We start from the raw sequence: 22,154 nt of genomic DNA on the forward strand, positions 1-22,154 counted from the left end.
AGTGACATTTTGAGTTTCTGGGGTTGTGATTTTAACATGGGAATCTTTGGGGGGTGGGGGCACAGTTCAGCCCATGACACCTTTAGGGGAGAATCCTGGTGAAACTGTTACATTGGATTAGGCAATGTGTCCTTAGATGAGACGTCTAAAGCATAACAAGCAACTGACAGGAAAAAGATGGCATCAAAATTAAAAATGTTCATTTCAGAGGATACTATTAAAGTAAAAAGACAACCCACAGAACAGGATACATTATCCCTATAAGGGCCTGATATCAAGAATATATTTAAAAACTCTTAATAAAAATCCAATTTAAAAATGGACAAAGGATTTGAATAGACATTCTCCAAAGAAAAACACATAAATGCCTTAAAAAGCACATGAGATGTTTAACAGAATTTGTCATCTTAGAAATGGAAATCAAAACCACTGTGAGATACCACTTCACAACCACTGGGATGGGTAAAATGCCAGTATTGGACAGTGATATGTTGCTGAATTTGGGAAACTGAAATCTTGATATATTGCTAGTGGGAGGGGAAGTAAAATGGTACAGTTGCTTTGGAAAAGTCTGGCAGTTCTTCAGAAAAGTTAAGCGTAAAATCACCGTACAACCCAGCAATTTCACTCCTAGGCATATGCCCAAGAAAACTGAAAACATTTTTACAAAAAAAAAGTCCTATGCAAGAATCTTCATAATATCATTATTCGTAATAGCAGAAACAGCCAGGTGTCTGTCAACAGATGAATGGATGAAGAAAATACGTACACAATGGAATATCACTCTGCCGTAAAAAGGAACATGTGCTCCAACCTGAATGAGCCTTGGACGTGAAAGATTCCGGCACCAAAGGCCACGCCAAAGGTCATGCACTGTGAGGTTCTGCTCACCTTGGACATGAAAGATGCCAGCACCGAAGGTCACGCCAAAGGTCACGCACTGTTTGATTCTCCTCACAACAGGTGTCCAGAATGGGCAAATCCAGAGAGACGGAAGTGGGCTGGCGATTGCCAGGGTCTGGCGGAAGGAAAGAGCAGGTGCTGACTCTTAATGGGTTCAAGGTTTCTTTGGCTGATGGTAAAAAAGTCCCGGAATTACATACTAGTGGTTGATGTGCAGCTTTGAGAATATGCTAAAAAGACTGAATTGTATCCTTTAATATTGGGGCTTTTATGGTTTGTAAATTGCTTTTCAATTTAAAAAGGAACTCCAGAACTTCTTTGGTGTTGATAGTTAGATTGTGAAAGAGACAGTATCCAAAACATGTTACTATGTAACTCACGTCCCCAGAGAGTTAAACTTCATTTTCTGAGGATCTTAAGGGATGTGTTTGAGCCTAGGAGACACAACAATCCTATACAATATGTTACGGCCCATCTTACTGATTTCTAGCTCACATAACCATATTCAGGGAAAATGGACATGTAAACATGAGCTGAATGCTATGCAGAGGCACATTCCTCTTACGTGGATGGTCTTAAATGGTGCAGCAAGAGATGCAGTCATAGCAACGTTAGTTTAATTTCCATGGCAACAGGAATTTGGCACATCTGATGAGTTAGATCTCCCTGCACAGCTCCTAAGAGGGTTGCCCATTTCTGTGTGGTGTCTTTGTATGTTCTCGCTGTGGAAATAAGTGATAGCACCTGCACAAACACTTGCCCGGAAACACACACGAAGCTGGTGAAGGCAGACGACAGGCGAGAGGAAAGCATGGCTCAGCCCTGGCAAAGGAAACAGTTATTCCAAATGCAGAAGATTCAGGAACATGATCTTTGGGAAGAGTGGTGATGTCCACGGATCTCACCGCTGTCGGATTGTATCTGTGCAGCCAGTTACCGGAGCCGCCAGATACATGTGTTGGTATTGGTGTCATCACTCAACGCTTCTGACCTTTCCTGGTGCTGAGGATGACTGCATGTGGTGGAAGCAAAGTGCTGACTTAGCACAGATCATCAGATCCCAGTTCTTTTCTATCAAGGGGGGCAGGGTTAGAACCCCCCCACTCCCCAATCCGATTGTTGAAAATAATAGTTGGCTTGGGAGGGTTTTTACTCCTTAGGTTGAAGCTGTGCATTTCTGGAGCCTGGGCTGTCAGCCGTGGTGGCTGGGGAATGCTGGGGCTGTGTTTGTCCGGCCGCCGGCAGCCCTGCTGGTGGGTCCTGCCTCTTTGACACCATTCATTTCTGAAGCTTGCTTTCCCCGTTGGAAGTAGCAGCACTGGAGGAATGGCCTTCTTCCTACAGCAAAGCTCTGCCAGGAGAGAAGAAGACACGGAGCATCTGTTGAGGGATGTGATGTTCGGGGCAATGCACCATGCATTCTGCTTCTCAGCGGTACCTCCTGGTTGATGTTACCATCGCCTGGCATTACCCAGGAGGTAACTCACAGATGCCACACTGATGGAAAGCCGCCGCAGCGTGGTTTGAGTCCAGGGCCAGCTGCAACATATCAGCAAGTTCAGGCTGGATGCATGTGCTCCACCCAGTGGGTGGGTCTGTGGAGCTGGGGTGGCGTGAGAGCCAGAGGGTCCTGGTGGAACCCTGACAGATGACAGGAAAGAGGCCCATGAGGAGAGAAACCAGTGGATTCAAGGCAGGAAACCGAAGGAGCTCAGGAAGCAGCGAGCCGTCACAGGGTGGGAGGTTCAGGAGCCAGCAGGTGAGTGGGATGTGGCCTCAGGGTGCTGCTGGGTTGGTGAGGGTCCTTTTGTGACTTTTCTGAGAGTGCAGCCAGTTGTAGGGGTGGGTGTCGGCTCCCGCAGATAGAAGAGCCAAGCGTCCTGCAGGAGACCAACGTGTGCACTGGGAGTTCCCCAGTTCATGTCCTGGCATGCGGCCCAGAAGCCCCTGACAAGGCTTAGTGCACCAGGCACACAGTGGACTGTTGGTGCCTGACCCAACGAGGGAGTGAGTGAGTGAGGGCCGAGACACAGGTTTGGAGATGCACGGGAAGGGGTGCAGTCAGGTGGAGAGTCATGCTGCTGGTGTCTGGGAAATATGTTTTTCCTTCTATCTAAGAAGCTGAATGTGAGCATGTCTGTGCTTTGACATTTAATCTGTGCACTATCCTCGGCAGGGTATGTATGTCTATGGCAGAGGACACCCCAGGCACGGTGTATATCAGTGGCCATGGCTGGACTCAGGGTCAGTGAATGTTGTGTTATCGAACGTGTTTGGCACATTCTCAGCTACTGCCCAGGTGCCTCCAGAGCATCGGATGTTGTGGCTCCCCACACCCTTCCCGTGTGCGTGTAGCATGACCACCACCTTCCTACCATGTGTTTGTCCTACCGCGGCTGCCATGTCTAATGGACGCTTTGCTTTCCAGCTACTTTCCTATAATCAAAACCCTTGACTTTGCCTGTGTTTCAGAGATGACAGGGTATTGTCTTTCATGATTGCTTTGAGGATTTCCAAAAGCAAATGCAAATTATAAGATGTAAGATATTGGAGACAGTAATTATAGGTAACTTTTCTCTGTCTTTTTATTGTGGTAAAATTACATAGCACTCTAGTTTTAAGTGTATGGTTTGACGGCATTAAGTGTGTTCACACTATCATGCCACGATCACCGCCATCCATCTCCAGAATTTCCTGGTCTCCCCACGCTTGAAACTCAGTCTACCAAACAGTAGCTCTCCTCCTGCCCCAGCTCTGGTAAGCACAACAGATTGCTTGCAAAATAGGCTTTCTCAGTAAGAGAAGGGGCAAGGAGAAGAGCTCTCAAGACTGTCTTGAGATTTGAGTATGTGTTTTAGGTTTTGCTCTCTGGTTCCCAGTGTAAAGGAGCTATTGAAAACGTGGGAAGGCGAAGGTCTATGATCTCAGGAAGTGCCGGGCTGGGCAGCTTTCCCGCTGTGATGGGGGCACTTGCCCTCAAACCCACCTGAGATAATCTCGTGAGGATGGTGCTGCATTGTGACAGCTCTGAACTTGGTCTCCTTGAACGTTGCCAAGTACATAAGCTTTGGTGGTTACCGTCTAGTGTCTGCGAGAGACCTAGAATTTGAATATTGTTGACTTTAGAACACACTCATTTTTATAACACTCTACCTGTTCTCATCAATAGGAAATACGTTGTGTCTTTTTATTTTTATTTATTTATTTATTTATTTATTTATTTATTTATTTATTTGCCTTAATATTCTATGTTGCAGTAGCAGTAGTTGCAGCAGATACTACTTCTGGTTTCATGATCATTGCCAAATACAAGCTTCTGGAAACCGTGTGAACAATGAAGGGGAAAGTGCTTTTCTGCAAAGGGCTTTTTTGAACATCTTGTGTTTTTCTGGAATATCTGTTGTGGTGTAAAACATTTTCATATTTAGGGGTTTGTAACGTGTTTTATACTGGTTAGCTTTGAAACCCCATGTTTTTGCATGTCATGGGGCTGCTTTATCCTGTTATTCTATGATATAGCTGGTTTGCAAAACTATTGGTTATTTCACTTTAAAAACCAAAGCAGCTTTACAGTATGAGTGTGATTCCTGTAAGAATTTAATTGTAAAATTGATTTGTGTTCAACAAACTTACTGGAATGACTAGATCAGTGGACAAAAGATAAAACATGTCAAGTCTCTGGGCCAGGAAGGACTTCCAAATAATACACATGATACACAGTAATTTCTTAAGAAAAGATTAGATTTAGTACATAACTATTTAAAACCTCTATATTTTCTATTATAGGCCATTCTGCAGTGCCCATGGGGGTGGATTGCAGGACTGCTTATGGAATCCAAGGTCTGTTGGTGCTCAGGTCCCTGGTATAAAATGGCATCGTGTTTGCATATGACGTATGCACATCCTCCTGCAGACTTTCAGTCATGTCAGGGTTGCTCGTAACAGCTATACCATGGACATGCCATGTGAGTAGTTGTTAAACTATATTGTTTAATGAATAATAAAGTCTGAATGCTTAGTACAAACACATTAAAAAAAATTCTTGATCTATGGTTGGTTGAATCCACAGGCCTTGGAACCCCGGGAGAGAGTACAAACTCTAGAAGCAAAATGAACAAATAAATAAAGAAAAGAATAAAGAAACGAATAAAGAACTTGAGATCATCAGTGACAGGTGTGGGATCACACGGAATATCATGTGTTTTGCTCTCTTTGTCACTGCAGAGTGTAAACGGGAACCATTTTTAGCTTAAGGTAAAATAGGTAACAGGAAACACTACTGAATGGGCACGAAGTTGCGCCCCTCATTACCATGTGGTACAGCCAAGCCTCTGCCTCCTGGGGAATGATCTGTTCTGTGGGGAGACTAGACGTTGATGATTTCCGGATGTGTGAAGGGAAGTGCCTTCCGAGAAGCGTGGCTTTGGCTGGAGCACGTCAGACGAGAGTTAGCATGGCATGGAGTTTCCACAGTGTCCCTCAGGTCTGCTGTTTCTCTCCCCACCCCTGGCCCTGACTCTTAACCGAGGGAGAAAAGTTCAGCTCCAGGTGAGCCCCGCACAGTGCTGTGGGTCTCTAGGGCAGGTGCCACCTTCTTCTGAATAGACTGTGGCAGAGGAGGGTCTGGCCATACTTTAACTGTGAGAGATGCTTTCAAAGATCCAGCATCCTGCAAACCCAGGTGCTGAAGGTTCCTCCTGCACTATCCTGCAGGGAGAGGGGTCTTTTCCTGCTTCCCCTCAACCCGAGCTGACTTCTTTCTGTTCTGTACACCTAGCTCTTAAGAGCAGTTACTGTTAATCATCTAGCAGACCAACACCATAAGGTGACAGCCTGGGAGGGTAGATGGGGCTGGAAGGTATTTTCCTGAATAACAGGGTTCAGTTTCGTGTTTTGGCGTCATTTGACCCAAGGACCCCAAATAATTGAAATATTGTCACCAAAACACCCATGTTGTGTCTGAGGTTTTTTTTTTTTTTTTTTTTTTTTTTTTTTTTTTTTTTTTTTAAAGGAATGGGTGCAAACTTCTAACAGGGACCTGACAAAAGAGAAGGATTTCTTCTCTGCAATGTGAAGGTTGGGGCTGGTTGGCATTTGCCATCTGTGACTAGCAGGGACCCAGGCTGCTTCCCTCCTGCCGCCCAACTCCTGCTCCTCTAGCTCCTGCCCCTCCGGCTCCTGCCCCTGTTCCCACCAGCAGGAAGAGGAGCGGGAAGGTGCCTTTTCCCCTTTAAGGGGATGAGGTGAGAGTTGCACCTGCCATTTCGCAGGTCCCTGGGGTGATTCTCCAGCATAGGTGGGAGTTGGGTTTGGAGGTCTGAGTGCCGTGAAGCTGGGGTTGCTGTTCCCTGAGCAGCAGGAGCTGGGATTTAGGAAGTGGGGTCAGAGGGTAGCTTTTGCTGCATCCACAAGAGGGTCCCCTCATCCCAGTTGACATCTTCACTGCAGAAAGGGGTGTGGGCTTCATGGTCCATTGATAAATAGAACGTTACTTTTTTTTTTTTTTTTTTTAAGCACATCGAACCCTAATTCCTTCAGTCTTTACTAAAGTGGCATTTTGTAATTCCACATGATTTCATCGTTACACCCATAGGAGAGAATGTTTCCTGTAAACCAGAAGCATCTCTGAGATGGTTTTCGGCCCATAGAGAGTTCATTTTCCCAAGGTTAAAGACACAGCCTCAGGAGGTCCTGGACATGTGCCCAAGGTGTTTGGGGCACAACTTGGTCTTACACATTTTAGGGAGACGTGAGACATCAATATATGTGAGATGTACATTGGTTCTTCCAGGACAGAGGGACAGTTCCAAGTGGGGAGGGGTTTCCAGGTCACAGGTAGATCAGACAAATGCGTTTCTGGTGAACCTTTCCAGAGGAAGCAGTAAGATCCGCATTTATCTCCGTGTGCAGATGGTGACTTTGAGTTCTGTCTTCTGTCCATGAGGAATTTCCTTGTGGACCGGTTGTGAGGGAGGTACATGGCTTTTCTTTTTTCCCCAGTAGTTGTCTCTATTAGGAAGAGCATGGGAGGCAGGTTTGCCCTAAGCTGTTCCCCACCTTGACGTCCCTTTAGCTTAGTGATTTTGGGGTCCTGAGATGTATTTTCAACTTCACGCTTCTGAACACTCTAAACAGTGTTGTAGGAGGCATCTAACTTACTTAGAAGAAGAATCTATTTGGAAGGACTTGAGCACCTTCGTCCTTGAGAGAACCAAGCCTTTGTTTAGTTTGCCCCGAGGCTGTTAGGCTGCCCCAGCCTATGTGGTCTTAGAAAGCTATGCCCCTCTGAGCTCTTGCCTGTGGAATCTGGTGACTTTGAAGTTAATCCAGCAGCTACATGTTTTGGAACGCAGATTGCCTCTTAAACTGTTGGTGATTATGATTCTAACAGAATCTAATAGAATTCTAATAGAATTTCAGTGTGTATTTTTCACCCTTCTTACTTTTTCTCCTCATACCCTGAGATGCTGCTGCATTTGCCCTTAGGCTTCATTGAGGGAGAGTCAGTTCTGGCCCTTTCTTAGATATTGACCTTGAATGGACAGAATTGAGATTCAGAAAAAACCCTCGAGCTCTGAGAGTGTGCTGATGTCTATGTAAGTGAGGTTCATGTGTCAAATTCAGGTTTAAGAAATACCAATTCTAGGCTGGGCATAGTGGCTCACACCTGTAATCCCAGCACCTTGTGAGGCTGAGGTGGGCAGTTCACTTTTGAGCCCAGGAATTCGAGACCAGCCTGGGCAACATAGCAAGACCCTGACTCTACAAAAAATTAAATGGGAGTGGTGATGTGCACCTGTGGTCCCAGCTACTTGGGAAGCTGAGGCTGGAGGATCACCCAAGCCTGGCAGGTTGAAACTGCAGTGAACCATGACAGCACCACTGTACTTATGGTGCACTGTGCCTGAGTGACAGAACAAGAACCACCACACATGTACACACACACACACACACACACACACACACACACACACACACACAAAATAGCAATTCATGCAGTGGCCAGTTCTGCTGGGACCACCTGTTAAGACTACTCTGGGCCTCATCGTTTGAGAAGGGTCTGTCCAGGGGCAAGAGGGAGTGGCTTGAGGGCCTAGAAGCCAGTTCCTGTGGTTCAGCATGACTGCGGGTGTGGAGCTGGGGGCAGGGCTTTCCAGGGCATGAGTGGGTAAACGGATAGGCTTCTAGGATGAGCCCCTGTGACTTTGCCTGGTTTACATTCGTCCAGTACAAATCCACAGACTTACTCTAGAAGCTTCTGCTGGGGCTGATGGACTGACCTGGGGACAGAGGGTGCCCCCAGAGCCTCAGGGTATCTTCTGGTTTAGGAAGAGCACTTAGTCACCTCAATCTAGGATTTATGGCACTACAGGGCATCACACTTGGAGCAGCAGCCATCTGCATTCTAGACTTGGTTCTAGGCGAAGAATTTTGGAGCCTGTTGGTATCCTGTGTTCTGTTTACCTGTAAAACAAGTTAGAGTTATAACTAGTTAAAACTTATTTTTAAAATTTTGCCACAGAATATGGCAGTTGTGGTGGAGCCTGGCCAGAGACTCCCACACTCGGATGCTGCCGCGTGCTGGGGTTGCAAGCGTTGCCTGCATCGGTTGCCCTTCTCAGCGTGTCTGTGTTCTTGACACGGGCGCCTGTCGAGGCTCGGCCTGTGGGACTCGTGCAGCCATTTGTCCGTGTTCCTCTGAGGTTCCGCAGATTTCACAGTCCCGTGGCAGAGCGTAGGGTATCTGCTTGCATCCTGATTTCCCCACACCCCAGGACAGGCCAAGAATTACACACAACTGCAGAGGGCCCCGTGGTGTAGATTTGCAGATGACACAGCCTTTCCCCAGCTCGGCCTTCATCTCCAGAGTTGGCTTTAGGGCGATAGAAGCTCCTGTCAGACTGGGGGGCCCTGAAGCTTTGGTGCTAGGAATTCGGTGACCAGCACGGATGATACCCCATTTCTCTGCATTTGTAGCAATAGTTGTTAACATGACCACGAGACGTACAGAGGAAGGAAAAAAGAGGTTTAATTTTCAGAGTAACAGTCTGTGCTTTGGGAAATGTGGTCTTGGGGGAGCTGTAAGCATGCACTCCTCAGGAGGGGAGGAGGCCGCGGCGTTAAACGTTCCAGGGTTTGTTCACTGTGTGTGTTCATCGGACTCATGGAATGTCTGAAAGTTTACAGGGAAAGTGGGGTTTGTTCATCCGGTTTGTGGAATGTCTGAACACTTACAGGGAAAGTCTAGCACACGCGCAGTGAGTTAACCTGTAACATCCATGTTTGCCTTGGGACGAGTGTAACATTTGAAATGAGGTGGACTCAGCGTGTCATGTACAAAGGTGAGCTGTTGGGCGCAGACATTTATGTGCAGCCTCAGTCACAGCCAGGACTGGCTCAGGGTCTGCAGCTTGTGGCGGGAAAGGACACTCACGAGGCCATTCTGTCCAGTCGGGGCTGCCGGCAGGGTCCCAGGGTGGGGCTGTCTGGGTGGCTGGCATCGGGAGTCCACCCAGGTCCCGTGGACAGGATTCCTCTAAACCAGGCTTCTGTCTGATTGCAGAGGAGACTTCATGCTGGTTAACAAACTCTACAGGAGTTAGTGCCGTGGGGCTTTGGGTTCGACCTTCCTCCCTGTGATGCCGGTTACATTTCTCTCCGGGCCTCATGGTAGCCACAGAGAGTGCACCTCGTCTGACAGCAGGAGGTGCCATGTCGACATAGTAATTTATTGTATTAACCTTTTTATTACTATTTTAATAACCTTTTTTTTCTTTTTAAAGAGATAGGGTATTATTGTGTTACTCAAGCTAGTCTTAAACTTCTGGCCTCAAACAATCCTCCCACCTCGGCCTCCCAAAGTGCTGGGCTTATAGATGTGAGCCAGTATGCCCAGCCTACAGCCATGTTTTTAAAACTCAGCAGTTTAAAAACCCTACTCATTTCACCCCCTCAAGCAGGCTGGATGGCCTTGTGCAAACTGGGGTGTCATGATTTTGGCCCCGCTTTTATTTTTCCCTTTGGCTTCAAGTTCTGATGAGAACAGCAGTTATAAAGTGGGCATTAGGTGATTCTTCCGTTATTAAAGCCAGGATTCTCACCAGTTAGAGAGGTTTGTCCCCAAGATCCCAGAAAGCTGTTTTGAATCAAGCCTATAGCAATTAAGGAACTAAACCCTTGGTCCTCTGCTTAGTACCTGGGGAATGGGTTAGTTGCTGACACCCTTTGATCTGTGCTCATGTGCTGCATCTCGTCACGGGAAGCAGAGTCGCCCTGTGGAATAAAGACCAGCTCGCAGTGGAACATTGGGATGCTCCGGGCTGTCAGTCCCTTAGACAGTGGCAGACTTGGAGACTAAGCATTGCGTGCAGAGCCCGGGCAACTGGAGTGCATCCACCTTAGAGACCACACAGCTGGTCGGCAAGGTGGACGTCCAGGCAGATGGCCCTGACAGGCCCGCCGCGTGGCGAATTAGGAATTCACTAGCAAAGAAATCAAACTTGCCTGTGGGTGCCAGCTACTTGGAAGGCTGAGGTGGGAGGATTGCTTGAGCCAGAAGGTCAAGGCCGCGATGAGCCATGATTGTAATACTGCACTCCGGCCTGGGTGACAGAGCGAGACTCCGACACACACACACACACACACACACACACACACACACACACACACACACACACACAAGTCAGCTAAACCTTACTCTTCATAGCAGGAGGGATAATTTATCAAAGTAACTGCAACAAAATCTTAGATGATGTAATTTCAGTGGCTAAGTGAGCTGTCCAGCTCACGTGGCTGGCTCACAACGGAACAGAGCCTGATGCTGCTGCAGCTGCCCTCCCACCCGATTGCTTGTGGACATTTTCTGTTTTCCCATATCTCCCTTTTGGATATGTAGCTCGCTACTTTATAGCTAAGCATCAGTAAAACATGTTGTCTATTTTGAAAGGTAACTATTGTGTCTTTTAAGGACAGAAATGAAGCAGGTGACAGGAGCGTGGCAACGTGGTAAATAGATTTAGAGGAATATCTAATACTTGGCACCGCTCTGATCCCTTCTTCTTCTCTCATGCTTAATTACAGCTGCCGCCTACTAGGACAGAACACTTTCAGCTCTGTGAGTAGGAATTAAACATTTTCTAAATCAGAAGGTTTAGGTAAGCAGTATTTTACCTGAATGCCCAGTCCCTAAGTGCTCACTGTACTGGTGTGTGGTGTAGAAGAAGGAATGGGGGCTTGGGGCTGGGCCTATGGTGCAGTGTCCTGGTTTCCATCTGTGAGATGAGGGTCATGAGACAGCCTAGAAGGTTCAGACTGTGGGATTGAATGGATCTGACCACTCCTGGGAAGTCTCGAGTCTAAATCAACTTGGGCTGGTTTTGGGGAGATGCTGGCAGCTCTGTCCTCACAGGTCACTGGGAGGGGCTCTGGCACTGTCCCTATCAGGTGTCTCATGATCAGCCCAGCTTGCTCATCTCAGAAGCTGCTGGTAGTGTTCTCGCTCCTGTTGTTTGTTGCGTGTTATTTAGGTTCTATTCATGTGGGGACCTAGGAAGTTCCACAGTGAGAGGAGGGCTGCTGAGCCACCTTCCTGCCTGGACGCCAGCCCCACAGAGGACTGTAACTGCTTGAGGTTGGCTTCTGCCCTGGCCTCACCTGTGGACGCATTGATGCAGTGGTACTTTCTAAGCTCCTGGGACACACAGCATGGTTATGTGGATCCACAGGACACTGTGGCGTCCAAGCACGTGCTCCTGGAGGAGAGGACCCTGCGGGCGTTGATACTGGGAGCTGACCGAGAGTCCAGCAAGTGAGACTCCCTGTGATGAGCACAGCTGCCATCTGCGCAGCCCCTCCTGATGCCAAGATGGTCATGTGATAAACACACAAAGCGCATCTCCAGCAAAAAGCCGCCGAGTGTCTACATCCAGGATATCCACCACGGTGGCTTTTTGGTGTTAATACGATGAATGTGAGCAGCAAGTGGTCTGTGTTCTGGGTGTGTGTGACTGTGCCACTGCAGTTTTATTCTCATGTCTTGATGAGCATGAACGGCTCCTGACGAGGGTAGGTAAGGATGCTGTGACCAGAGACTCTTGCAGTATTGTAGCTTGAGGAACCAAGGTTTCTCTCTTGGAAATCCATAAGGGAGGATGTTCCAGGCTGGTGACTGCTCCATGAGGTATTCAGGGATCCAGGTTCGTTCCAGACCCCTGCTCTGTGTTCCCAAGGACACAGCTGTCTTTGCTGTGGTTGGGGTGGGTGATTGCCATGCTGCCAGGGGGAGGCTTAAGGTGAGAGTGGCCATGATTTACCTAATCTACATAATGGCAGGGAGCTGGGAGTAAAGTGTAGCCATGGCCTGGAGAATGGATGATGGATGTTGGTGAATGACTGGCTGCACTCACCGCAGCTGGCCCAGGGATGGGAAGGACCACTGATTATGTCATTCAACGGTACCTGGTTCTTTCAGATTTGACTTCCTTATGGATCTTCTGCTGTAAAGAGGAGAGAACCTGTGGTTCTAGGCCAAGCATCTCACTCATCTCATAACATCTTATATTAGCCAACATTTTTGTCAAGTTTTAGAAGTCCTACAACCTGGTGAGCATTTCTCAATTTGGTTTAACCATTGGATTTTATATCTGTGTCTGCATCTCTATTTTACATCTGTGTGGTTATTTGACACTCTGTAGTACATTTATAATAGGTTCTATTTGGTGGAAGTTACTTTCAACAAACCCTTGCTGCTACTTGAATTTTCAAGTTTGCAAGTAGAAAGGAGAGAATAAAAACCACATCTTCTCTAATTTTAAAATTTGTTGTTCCTCAGATCACACCAGAAGTACAAATATTACAAATTACAAAAGCAGCCAGAATCAAGGTTAAGAGATTTCTGGGTGATTCTGGCTAATCAGCAGTATTTGCTGAGGTGTGTGCAGCAGAGCAACACACCACGCAGCCCGGGATGGGGGAGAGTTGGGAGGCCAGGCTGTGACTTCAGAGGTACTATTGTGTCAGGGAGAGGAGCTAGATGAAGAGAGGATAAATGGCCACAGGTGTGACCACTGCCATCCTTGCCACGGTACAGGGGCCTTTGTGAACTGAGTTATGAACCAGGTGAAGGCCGTGCAAGTGTCAGAGAATCCAGGCCAGACGTGACGGGTGGAGGCTTGGTGGAGGTGAGGAGCCAGACAGTCTCGCTAAATGTGCGGTGGCTCGCTGCAGACAGTGCCCATCAATCACCAGACAGACGCCCTTGATCTTCAGCCCTCATGACAGTTGCCCTTATCCTGTCTGCCTCCACCTTCTGAGGCCTACAGGCGTTGCAAATGTGTGGTTTTTAAACAGATTTGGATGAGTTGCTTTCTGCACAACACACCTGGACAGACGGAGGCTGGTTCTCCAAAATGGCACCAGGGACCATGCCTCTGTCGGGTGGCACAGGGCCTCAGAGCACAGCACCAGCTCCCTGGGAGAAGACGGTGCCCGTGGTACGGAAGAAAGAAGAGGCACACAGTGCTGAGGTGTGAACTCTAGTTTGCTCTTAGACATGACACACATGCCTTCTGGAAGTTTCCACGAAGCACTGTTAAAGCCACCAGTGTAGAAAGGTCCTCAGATCAGGAGACCCAGCACATACTTGTATTTGAAATCCTTCATGTGCTGCAATCTCTTCAAAGAGGACCACAAGTTGTGTCTAATAACATAAAATTAATTTTTTATTAAGTGCCATGGCTTTTGTGTGTGTGGGGGGGGGGGGTGTAGGGCCGATGTGTGACAGTAAAACAGCAGATGGAGTGATACAGCTGGCGGGTGTTCGTTCTGGGCCACAGTTGGGCAGTTGTATGGAAAGAAACTGAAAAGTCTCCACAGTGGTATAAACCGAAACATCTGGATTATGTGTTTTCATGTATTTAACATAAATGCACACATTTGTATGCTAAACACACATTTTTCTATATGTAATAAAATTCACACCTTTAAGTATTTAACATAGAAACAGCGTGCTCTCCCTGTCCACAGCCACCGGACATTCTGAATGGAAACTGCGCTGCTGTGGGCTTTGTGAGTGGTGAGCTGTGCACAGATATGTGCTGCGTTTGCTGTGTCCGCTGACGCAAGCCCTGGTCCGTCCTGTTTCAGGTGGATGTTTTCCCTTGTAGTTATCTTCTCTTCTTCTGTTCGTAAGCTCAGTAAACTCGGGACCAGTTCAGCAAACTCGGGACCAGTTCAGTAAACTCGGGACCAATGGTGAGAGTAGGCGTAGAGGAGCGCGGTGTCGGCAATTAAGGAAAATCCACGCCAGGCGTTGCAGGAGGAGCAGGCATGCGGGGTTCCATTGCCTGTGCAAGCCATGACTGGTGAGGGCGTCTGGGCAGCAGCTCACCTGGGCTACTTGGAAATGCAGATTCCTGGGCACAGACCTGAGAGGCCCTGGAGTGACCACCCTCCAGGGATTCTACCCAAACTTGGCCATCTTGTCGCTTGGCAGGTCACCCGTGCCTGGCTGTCTCATTGAGATGCCCAGCCATCGCAGTTAGCTGAGTCATCTGCAGAGCTGGTGTGGGTGTGTTGATGGGTGTACGGGGTTGGCCCATCTTCCTTTCTCCCCCTGTGAATCATTTGAAGTCCTGTTATCCTACCCTATTCTCTCCCTGTCCTCAGTGGGCAAGCAGGAGGTTCATTTCCACTTGCAGATGAGGAAAATTCTGAAGTCTCATAAAGCAGCCAGGATTTTCTTCAGAAGCTTCTTTGTTCCAATCAGCTCTGATATTTTCAATTGGAAAGACTTTTCCTCAAACACTTTGCATTCGTTCTGTATGAGAAGTGCTGTAGACTTTCCTGTTGTTTTAGTAATTAGTATCTGTTCTGTTGTCCATCACAAATGTATGTATTCATTTTGAGACACGCTGCAGTTCAGAGGGATTTCATGTGTGTTCATAAAAGCTTCCATCAGAAACCACATTCCGAATAGCTGTGGACATACAACCTGCTTGTGACTTGGGAATTGCCAAAGTCAAATTCTATCTTGATTTGAGGCTTTAGGAGGTTTAGAAATTTTGAAATTATAAAATGAAAATGTGACAAAATTATGTGTATTTAAAACAAAAGAGATATGCTGTGGGTTTTTAAGGCTGTGATGCATTATTTGGTTATCTTTAAGGATATCATGTTCCATCCAAATTACAAATATATGAAATAATTTAAATATAAGGTGACATGTTCAGAATATCCCGGATTTGGTCTTGATCTTCTGCCCTTGAAAATGTGATTGTCTTAATCTATTTCTAGACCATCTCATCTGGATTGCTTTGGAAGCATCTGCACGGGCATCTTTCTGTTCTTGAGTATATAGAGAGAGACATCATTACGCTTTAAAATAGCGAAAGTCCTGTAGAGCAGTTTTTCTTAATCAGTGATTGTATTTAAAAACAAACTTCCTAATGCTTAAACTAATGAGCTGCTATTGTTGGAAATCTTCAAGGTGTAGCAAGTTTTAGAATCAGTGAAGGTGATTATTTAAAATGGAAATTGAGAGAGTACAATGCGTTCTTAGTTTTTAAAGTAAAATGCTAATAAAGAACATTTTGTTTGTAAGAATGTAAAATGTTACATCTTTGTTTAGAATTTAAGGATAGTAATTTGCTTCTGAGATCTTTGTGACTGAGATTTGAAATCTTAACTATGGTTTGCCATCCTTGTTTTAAACATATGCATGTATACACATATATATAAGGTATATAAAAGGAAAATAAGCATGTATGTATTTACATTTATATACACTTCTATAATGTGTATACTTTCAGTCACACATAGGTCTGAGTGACTATGATTTTACTTGATAACCATGAGAGGGTAATTAAACAATTTTCCTGCTCTTAGTCTTGCTTTTGCATCTGACCCAGGGACCCTGCGCAGTGCGCCTCCCGCGTTCCAGGCCTCACACAACCTGTGCCAGGTTTTGGAAGCTGGAGTTTGTCTGCAGCCACTTTGGGGAGCAGGTGGTTGCAAGGATTGCCTAGAGCTCCAGGCTGTCTCCAGTCCCAGCCTCCCTGGGGTAGAAGCAGCCCCACCGGGGGCCTGGACATGGACGTTAGGGCCTGGAGCCAGTGACCACTCCTGAATGGGGGTTCCCCTCACGGCTGGGCATGAGAACCGAGGACAGGGGGCGGATCCAGACTCGGGCCAGTGCACGGCCTCCCGGGAGTGCTTGCGGGAAGCCCCATCTGCCCTTTTCTGGCCCCACAGCCAGCACCAAACTCTGTGAGATCCCCTTGGCCCACCCCTCAGGTTCCTAAAATGATTAGGGTTTCCTGGGCTGCAAATTTTTAGGTCTAGGCTAAAAAGTCCTAGAACAGACTCACAGGGTTCTTTATGTAGAAACAACGAGTGTGCTGGTGACTCAGAGCAGGCACTACACCCGCACTCCAGGGTCCTTTGCACCAGGTGGAAATGAGTGTGTGGGTCACGCAGAGTCCCTGCATCCTCGCTCCAGGCACTGCTCTTTGGTTTCTTAATTAAAAGCCTAAAAGTCTTGATAATGAAAATGCATTCTCCCCAGAGAGTAGTCATTGTTCCTGGGAAGGCTTTAGAGATATTCAAAAGGACTTGGGTGTTGTGATCTAAGCTCTTTCTACTTTAGGGGACATCTCAAGCCCAGTAACACTGTGGTTCTTGCAGGCTCACACAGGTACTACCTTGATGGTCGTGGACAACATGGTCTTCAAGAATTTTCTGAATTATCTAGCAAAGGCTCTTCTTCTTCGTTTACTTTCTCCCAAACAAATGGAGTCTTTGTGTGTGTTTGTGTGTGTGTGTTCTGAGACACACAAAAGTGAAGTGGAGTGACACAAACATCTCTGTGGCCATGACCACTATGACTGCACTGGGTCAGACCTGAATCCAGCAGAGTGCTTGATCTCACCCAAGGCCTGCCATCACAGTTTCCTGGTTACTGTGTAATACCCAACCTTGTTTTAACCTGAATTGACTCTCCCTTAGCTGAGAGAGCCAGACAGACTCCATCTTGGCACCTTCACTTACAGCCCATTGCCCACCCCCTTCCTCAAAGATTTAACTTGTGCAAGCAGACATCCAGCACATCCAAGGTTGCAATTAACTAATAAGATACTGTGGCAAGCTATATCTGCAGTTCCTAGGAATTCACCCAGTTGATAGCACCCAAAGTCCCTGCATTTGTGTCCTGTTGATAACACCCAAAGCCCTGCGTCTGTCACCTTGTAATTGATTTAAAGCCCCTTCACCTGGAACTGTTTGCTTTCCTGTAACCATTTATCCTTTTAACTTTTGCCGCTTTACTTCTGTAAGATTGTTTTAACTAGACTCCCTCTGCTCTCCTTTCTAAACCAAAGTATAAAAGAAAATCTAGCCCCTTCTTCAGGGCTGAGAGAATTTTGAGCACTAACCATCTCTTCGCTGCCAGCTAATAAAGGATTCCTGGATTCATCTCAGCATGTGGTGTTTTTCTGTAACTCGCTGTTACAACAACTGTCTATGTTCATTCAAGGCACTGTGGCTCTACAATCAGCAGATGAAAAAGTCAGCCAGGCCTAGATTACTGCCTTCAGTTTAGCAAGTTTCTTTAGGCCCTAGGTTGGTTCAGAGGTGCTATGCAGGAGTCAGGGACTAAAATAAAAAACTTCAGAAAGCTAAAGTTTTGGCAGTGAGAGTTTGGCAGAAGAGTGTGGAATAGATCTTTAAAATGGCAAAAGTTTCTAAAAAAGGTTGAAACCTGATGCAAAAAACAATAGAGAAATATACAAAAAATAAATTATGATCATGCTCATTTTATTTATTTATTTATTTATTTATTTATTTATTTATTTATTTATTTATTTTTGAGACAAGATCTTGCTCTATCACCCTGACTGGAGTGCAGTGACCTGAACTCTGCTCACTGCAAGCTCTGCCTCCCGGGTTCAAGTGATTATCCCACCACAGCCTCCCTAGTAGTTAGGAATACAGCCTCGTGAAATGATATCTGGCTAATTTTTTGTATTTTTAGTAGAGACGGGATTTCGCCATGTTGGCCAGGCTGGTCTTCAACTCTTGGCCTCAAGTGGTCCGCCCACCTTGGCTGGCCTCCCAAAGTGCTGGGATGACAGGCAGGAGCCACTGCGCCTGGCCCAGTTTAATTGTTATTCAATTACACTGGCCCTCATTTTGGAAAAAAGGCTAGATGCAGGGATTAATAACTAGTGCTTTGATTTTACTTGTAAAATGTATTTTCTTTTTTTTTCTTGTGGGCACCAGTAAATTAAACACTAATAAAAATACAATACAGGCCAAGCGCGGTGGCTCATGCTTGTAATCCCAGCACTATGGGAGACTGAAGTAGGTGGATTACAAGGTCATGAGTTCGAGATCAGCCTGGCCAACATAGTGAAACTCCATCTCCACTAAAAATACAAAAAAAAAAAAAAAAAAAAAAGTAGCCAGGCATGGAGGTGGAGGTAGCAGTGAGCCAAGATCATGCCACTGTACTCCAGTCCTGGTGACAGTGCGAAACTCTATCTCAAAATACATATATTACATTCATACACCCAACAGACACATGAAAAAAATGCTCATCATCACTCACCATCAGAGAAATGCAGATCAAAACCACAATGAGATACCATTTCACACCGGTTAAAATGGCAATCATTAATAAGTCCAGAAACAACAGGTGCTGGAGAGGATGTGGAGAAATAGGAACACTTTTACACTGTTGGTGGGACTTTAAACTGGTTCAACCATTGTGGAAAACAGTGTGGCGATTCTAGAACTAGAAATACCATTTGACCCCAGCCATCCTGTTACTGGGTATATACCCAAAGGATTATAAATCATGCTGCTATAAAGACACATGCACATGTATGTTTATTGCGGCACTATTCACAATAGCAAAGACTTGGAATCAACCCAAATGTCCATCAGTGTCAGACTGGATTAAGAAAATGTGGCACATATACACCACGGAATACTATGCAGCCATAAAAAAGGATGAGTTCGTGTCCTTTGCAGGGACATGGATGCAGCTGGAAACCATCATTTTCAGCAAACTATCGCAGGAACAGAAAACCAAACACTGCATGTTCTCACTCATAGGTAGGAATTGAACAATGAGATCACTTGGACACAGGAAGGGGAACATCACACACCGGGCCTATTGTTGGGAGGGGCAGAGGCGGGAGGAATAACATTAGGAGATATACCTCATGTAAATGACGAATTAATGGGTGCAGCACACCAACATGGCACATGTATGCATATGTAACAAACCTGCACTTTGTGCACATGTAGTACCCTAGAACTTAAAGTATAATAAAAGAAAAAGTAAAATAAATAAAATACATGTTTTCAGTCATGTAATGTGTGTGTGTGTGTATATTTTTATATCCTATATATTATGTGTATATTATAATATATAGATAAAATATACATTATATATAGAAACAGACAAAATAAACATTACACACACACACTCATTCACACACATGTGCTATGTGGTCTAAGATATTGCAGTGTGGCAACATGTACACATTTCACAAGTTTATGTCTGAGTTATTCTGGAAGACATCACCTCTGGCAAGGAAGTTTCATTAGGAGGTTAACGGGTTGTAATGTACATGAAACGGTTGACTACTGCCTTGTTTGTTACCTGGAGGCCCTAAGCAATCGGGAAGACAGGAAGAAAATTTCTGCTCTTGGTAACGTTTGCAGTGCATTTCATAAGTTTCATTAATATCACAGGGTGAGATTGAAAAGCTTCTGGGGATATATGGAAAATTAATGGGGGGCATTAGAACAGTAAAATAGCATGAGGTTGTGTGTATGTGTGTGTGTGTGTGTTAAAGAATGTATGAAGATTGTGAGTAGATGCCCAAGTGGTGGAGAAGACAGCAACAATATCTCTGTGGACTGGAGAAAGTACTGTGGAGGGAAGGGCTGCGGTGTAAACTGAAGAAACTGTTTTAATGAAAATCTGTCAGACAGCAGAGGTACAGGCAGCACTGCTTAAATCCCAAGGGAAAAAGAAGAATGTATTTTTGTGTAGAACCTGTATCTAATACCTGAAGCACCTTCACCTACTTCCAGGTGAGCACCAACAATGGCCTCAATTCATCTTCAAATGGATTATTATCAAAATACATCAGTATGATACTAACAGATCATGGCAGGTGTTATAAATTGTGTCCCCACAAAAATTCATATTTTAAAACCCCAACCCCTCGTTCCTCAGAATGTGACTATACTTGGAGATAGGGCCCTTCAGTGGGTGATTAAGTTAAAATGAGACTGCTAGAGTGGGCCCTAATCTAATCTGACTAGTCTCCTTAAAAGAAGAGGGAATATAGACTTACTGAGACACCAGGGATGTGCATATACAGAGGAAAGACCATGTGAGGTCACAGCAAGAGGGCAGCCATCTGCAAGGAAAAAAGAAGGGCTTCATAAGCGTGTTAGTCATTGTCGCAGTGCTATAAAGAAATACCCAAGACTGGTAATTTATAAAGGAAAGAGGTTTAATTGACTCACATGAGGAGGCCTCAGGAAACTTAGAGTCATGGCAGAAGGGGAAGCAGGCACCTTTTTCACAAGTGGCAGGAGACAGAAGTGTGAAGTGTGAGCACAGGAAAACTCACTTTTAAAACCATCAGATTGTATGAGACTCACTCACTATCGCAAGAACAGTATGGGAGAAACAGCCCCCATAATGCAACCACCTCTCACCAGGTTCCTCCCTTGACACATGAGGATTACAATTCAAGATGAGATTTGGGTGGGGACATAGAACCAAACCATGTCAATAAGAAAACAAGCCTGCTGACACCTTGACTTGGACTTCTGGCCTCTAGAATTGTGGGAAAATAAATTTTTGCTGCTTAAGCCACCTAGTTTGTGGTATTTTGTTATGGCAGCTCAAGCAAACTAATTCAACAGGCAATCAAAACACAAAGGCTATGACTGTGGTTGGCAGTGTGTTAGAAACACACATAAATCCTTGGGGTATTCAGACACAAGTTAGAGAGCTCAGCACTAGAATTTACTGGACTGAACAGGGGAATTAGAGAATGCTAAGAACATTTAGATTATGATTTTGAATGTGATCATTTGTAAATTGAGTAAACAGATAACACATATTGAACTTAGGGGATTCACTTAACATAGGAGTTAAGAATATGGACCCAGACATCTTAGTTTTGAATTCTGGTCCTGTGCATGATTCTGAATAAGTTGCTTGGCCTCTGTCTCTTGGCTTCTGCATCTGCGGAGATAATATGGCTAACTGTATATGGTTTTCATAAGGATTAAATAATATGTATAAAGCATTTAAACAGTTCCAGGAACACAGTGATATACATAAGAGTTAGCTATCATTTTTTAATTGTCATTATGAACAGACACTGCTCAAAATACTTTATTAGGAGCAATTTTCACAAAAATTACTTGGGCAACTGAGATATGGCGAGATAAATTAACTTAAGATCACACCATTAATAAGTAATGGAACCAGTATTTCACCCATACGTTATTTATTGTACTCCATAGAAACAAAGCCATTATTTACAAATGACTAAAAATGATGCCAAGTAGATGATTAAATAAGTGTATATATTTACTAGGTTCACATTAATGCAAGTGACTTCTCCAAATGAAAATTTACAAATAAAATAATGTGTTCACTATTTACCTTAGTAGTAAAATAAATGTTCTGTTGAAAACAGAGAATTGAAGTAATTCACTAAACTTGCCTATTTTTCAAAAGACATTTATTCATTATTAATAAATAATTAAACAGTCAATGATAAGTGTTAAATGAGGAAGCAGAAAAAGTAAACAAATAAACAATTTTCAAAATGTATTTGGAATGCTTAACTATGCATTTTTTATTTTCTTTATTTTTGATTCTCAATTTTTTTTTTAAGAAATAGAAATACCTCAATCTCAAATTGAACAGTGCATTATAAAAGAAAGACTGATTGCATTGTTTCGTTTACAAGTCCGTTAATTCATAAACAAGTGCATTTGATGGAAGAAGGCATCTTATGTTTTCTTTGGTGTACACGCATTTGGATTAAGAAACACTTCCTCTCTTTCTTTAAGTACAATATTATACTTGCAAAGAGGTGGTCTGAGAAAGAGAAAAAGGGAAAGAACAAAAAAATAACTATTAGTAAAACAACAGAGTTGATGTCCTTCTCTCATAAATATTAGAATAGTCCATGCCTGTAACTAGCTAGTTC

General features: G+C 44.9%; 1 protein-coding gene and 1 long non-coding RNA gene across 7 annotated transcripts in view; one reads left to right on the forward strand and one right to left on the reverse strand.

Moving 5' to 3' along the window:
* Nucleotides 1-363: 363 nt before the first annotated feature.
* Nucleotides 364-13,628, forward strand: LOC115892627. Its single transcript, XR_004052485.1, has 3 exons — nt 364-2,662; nt 12,374-12,504; nt 12,992-13,628. It is a non-coding gene; the product is annotated as an uncharacterized LOC115892627 (long non-coding RNA).
* Nucleotides 13,629-21,772: 8,144 nt separating this feature from the next.
* The window catches only part of LIPI (lipase I), a 120,369-nt gene continuing 119,987 nt past the window's right edge, over nt 21,773-22,154 (reverse strand). For 4 of the 6 annotated variants that reach the window (XM_010360378.2, XM_010360377.2, XM_010360380.2 and 1 more), the window contains one exon: nt 21,773-22,042. In XM_010360378.2, coding sequence (XP_010358680.2) covers nt 21,955-22,042 — 88 coding nt within the window. In that variant the 3' untranslated portion in view covers nt 21,773-21,954. The remainder of the gene's footprint in view (nt 22,043-22,154) is intronic. The other 2 variants (XM_010360379.2, XM_010360375.2) reach the window with 2 other exon arrangements.

The sequence above is a fragment of the Rhinopithecus roxellana genome, chromosome 13, assembly GCF_007565055.1.
Source record: "Rhinopithecus roxellana isolate Shanxi Qingling chromosome 13, ASM756505v1, whole genome shotgun sequence".
NCBI classification, from domain to species: Eukaryota; Metazoa; Chordata; class Mammalia; order Primates; family Cercopithecidae; genus Rhinopithecus; species Rhinopithecus roxellana.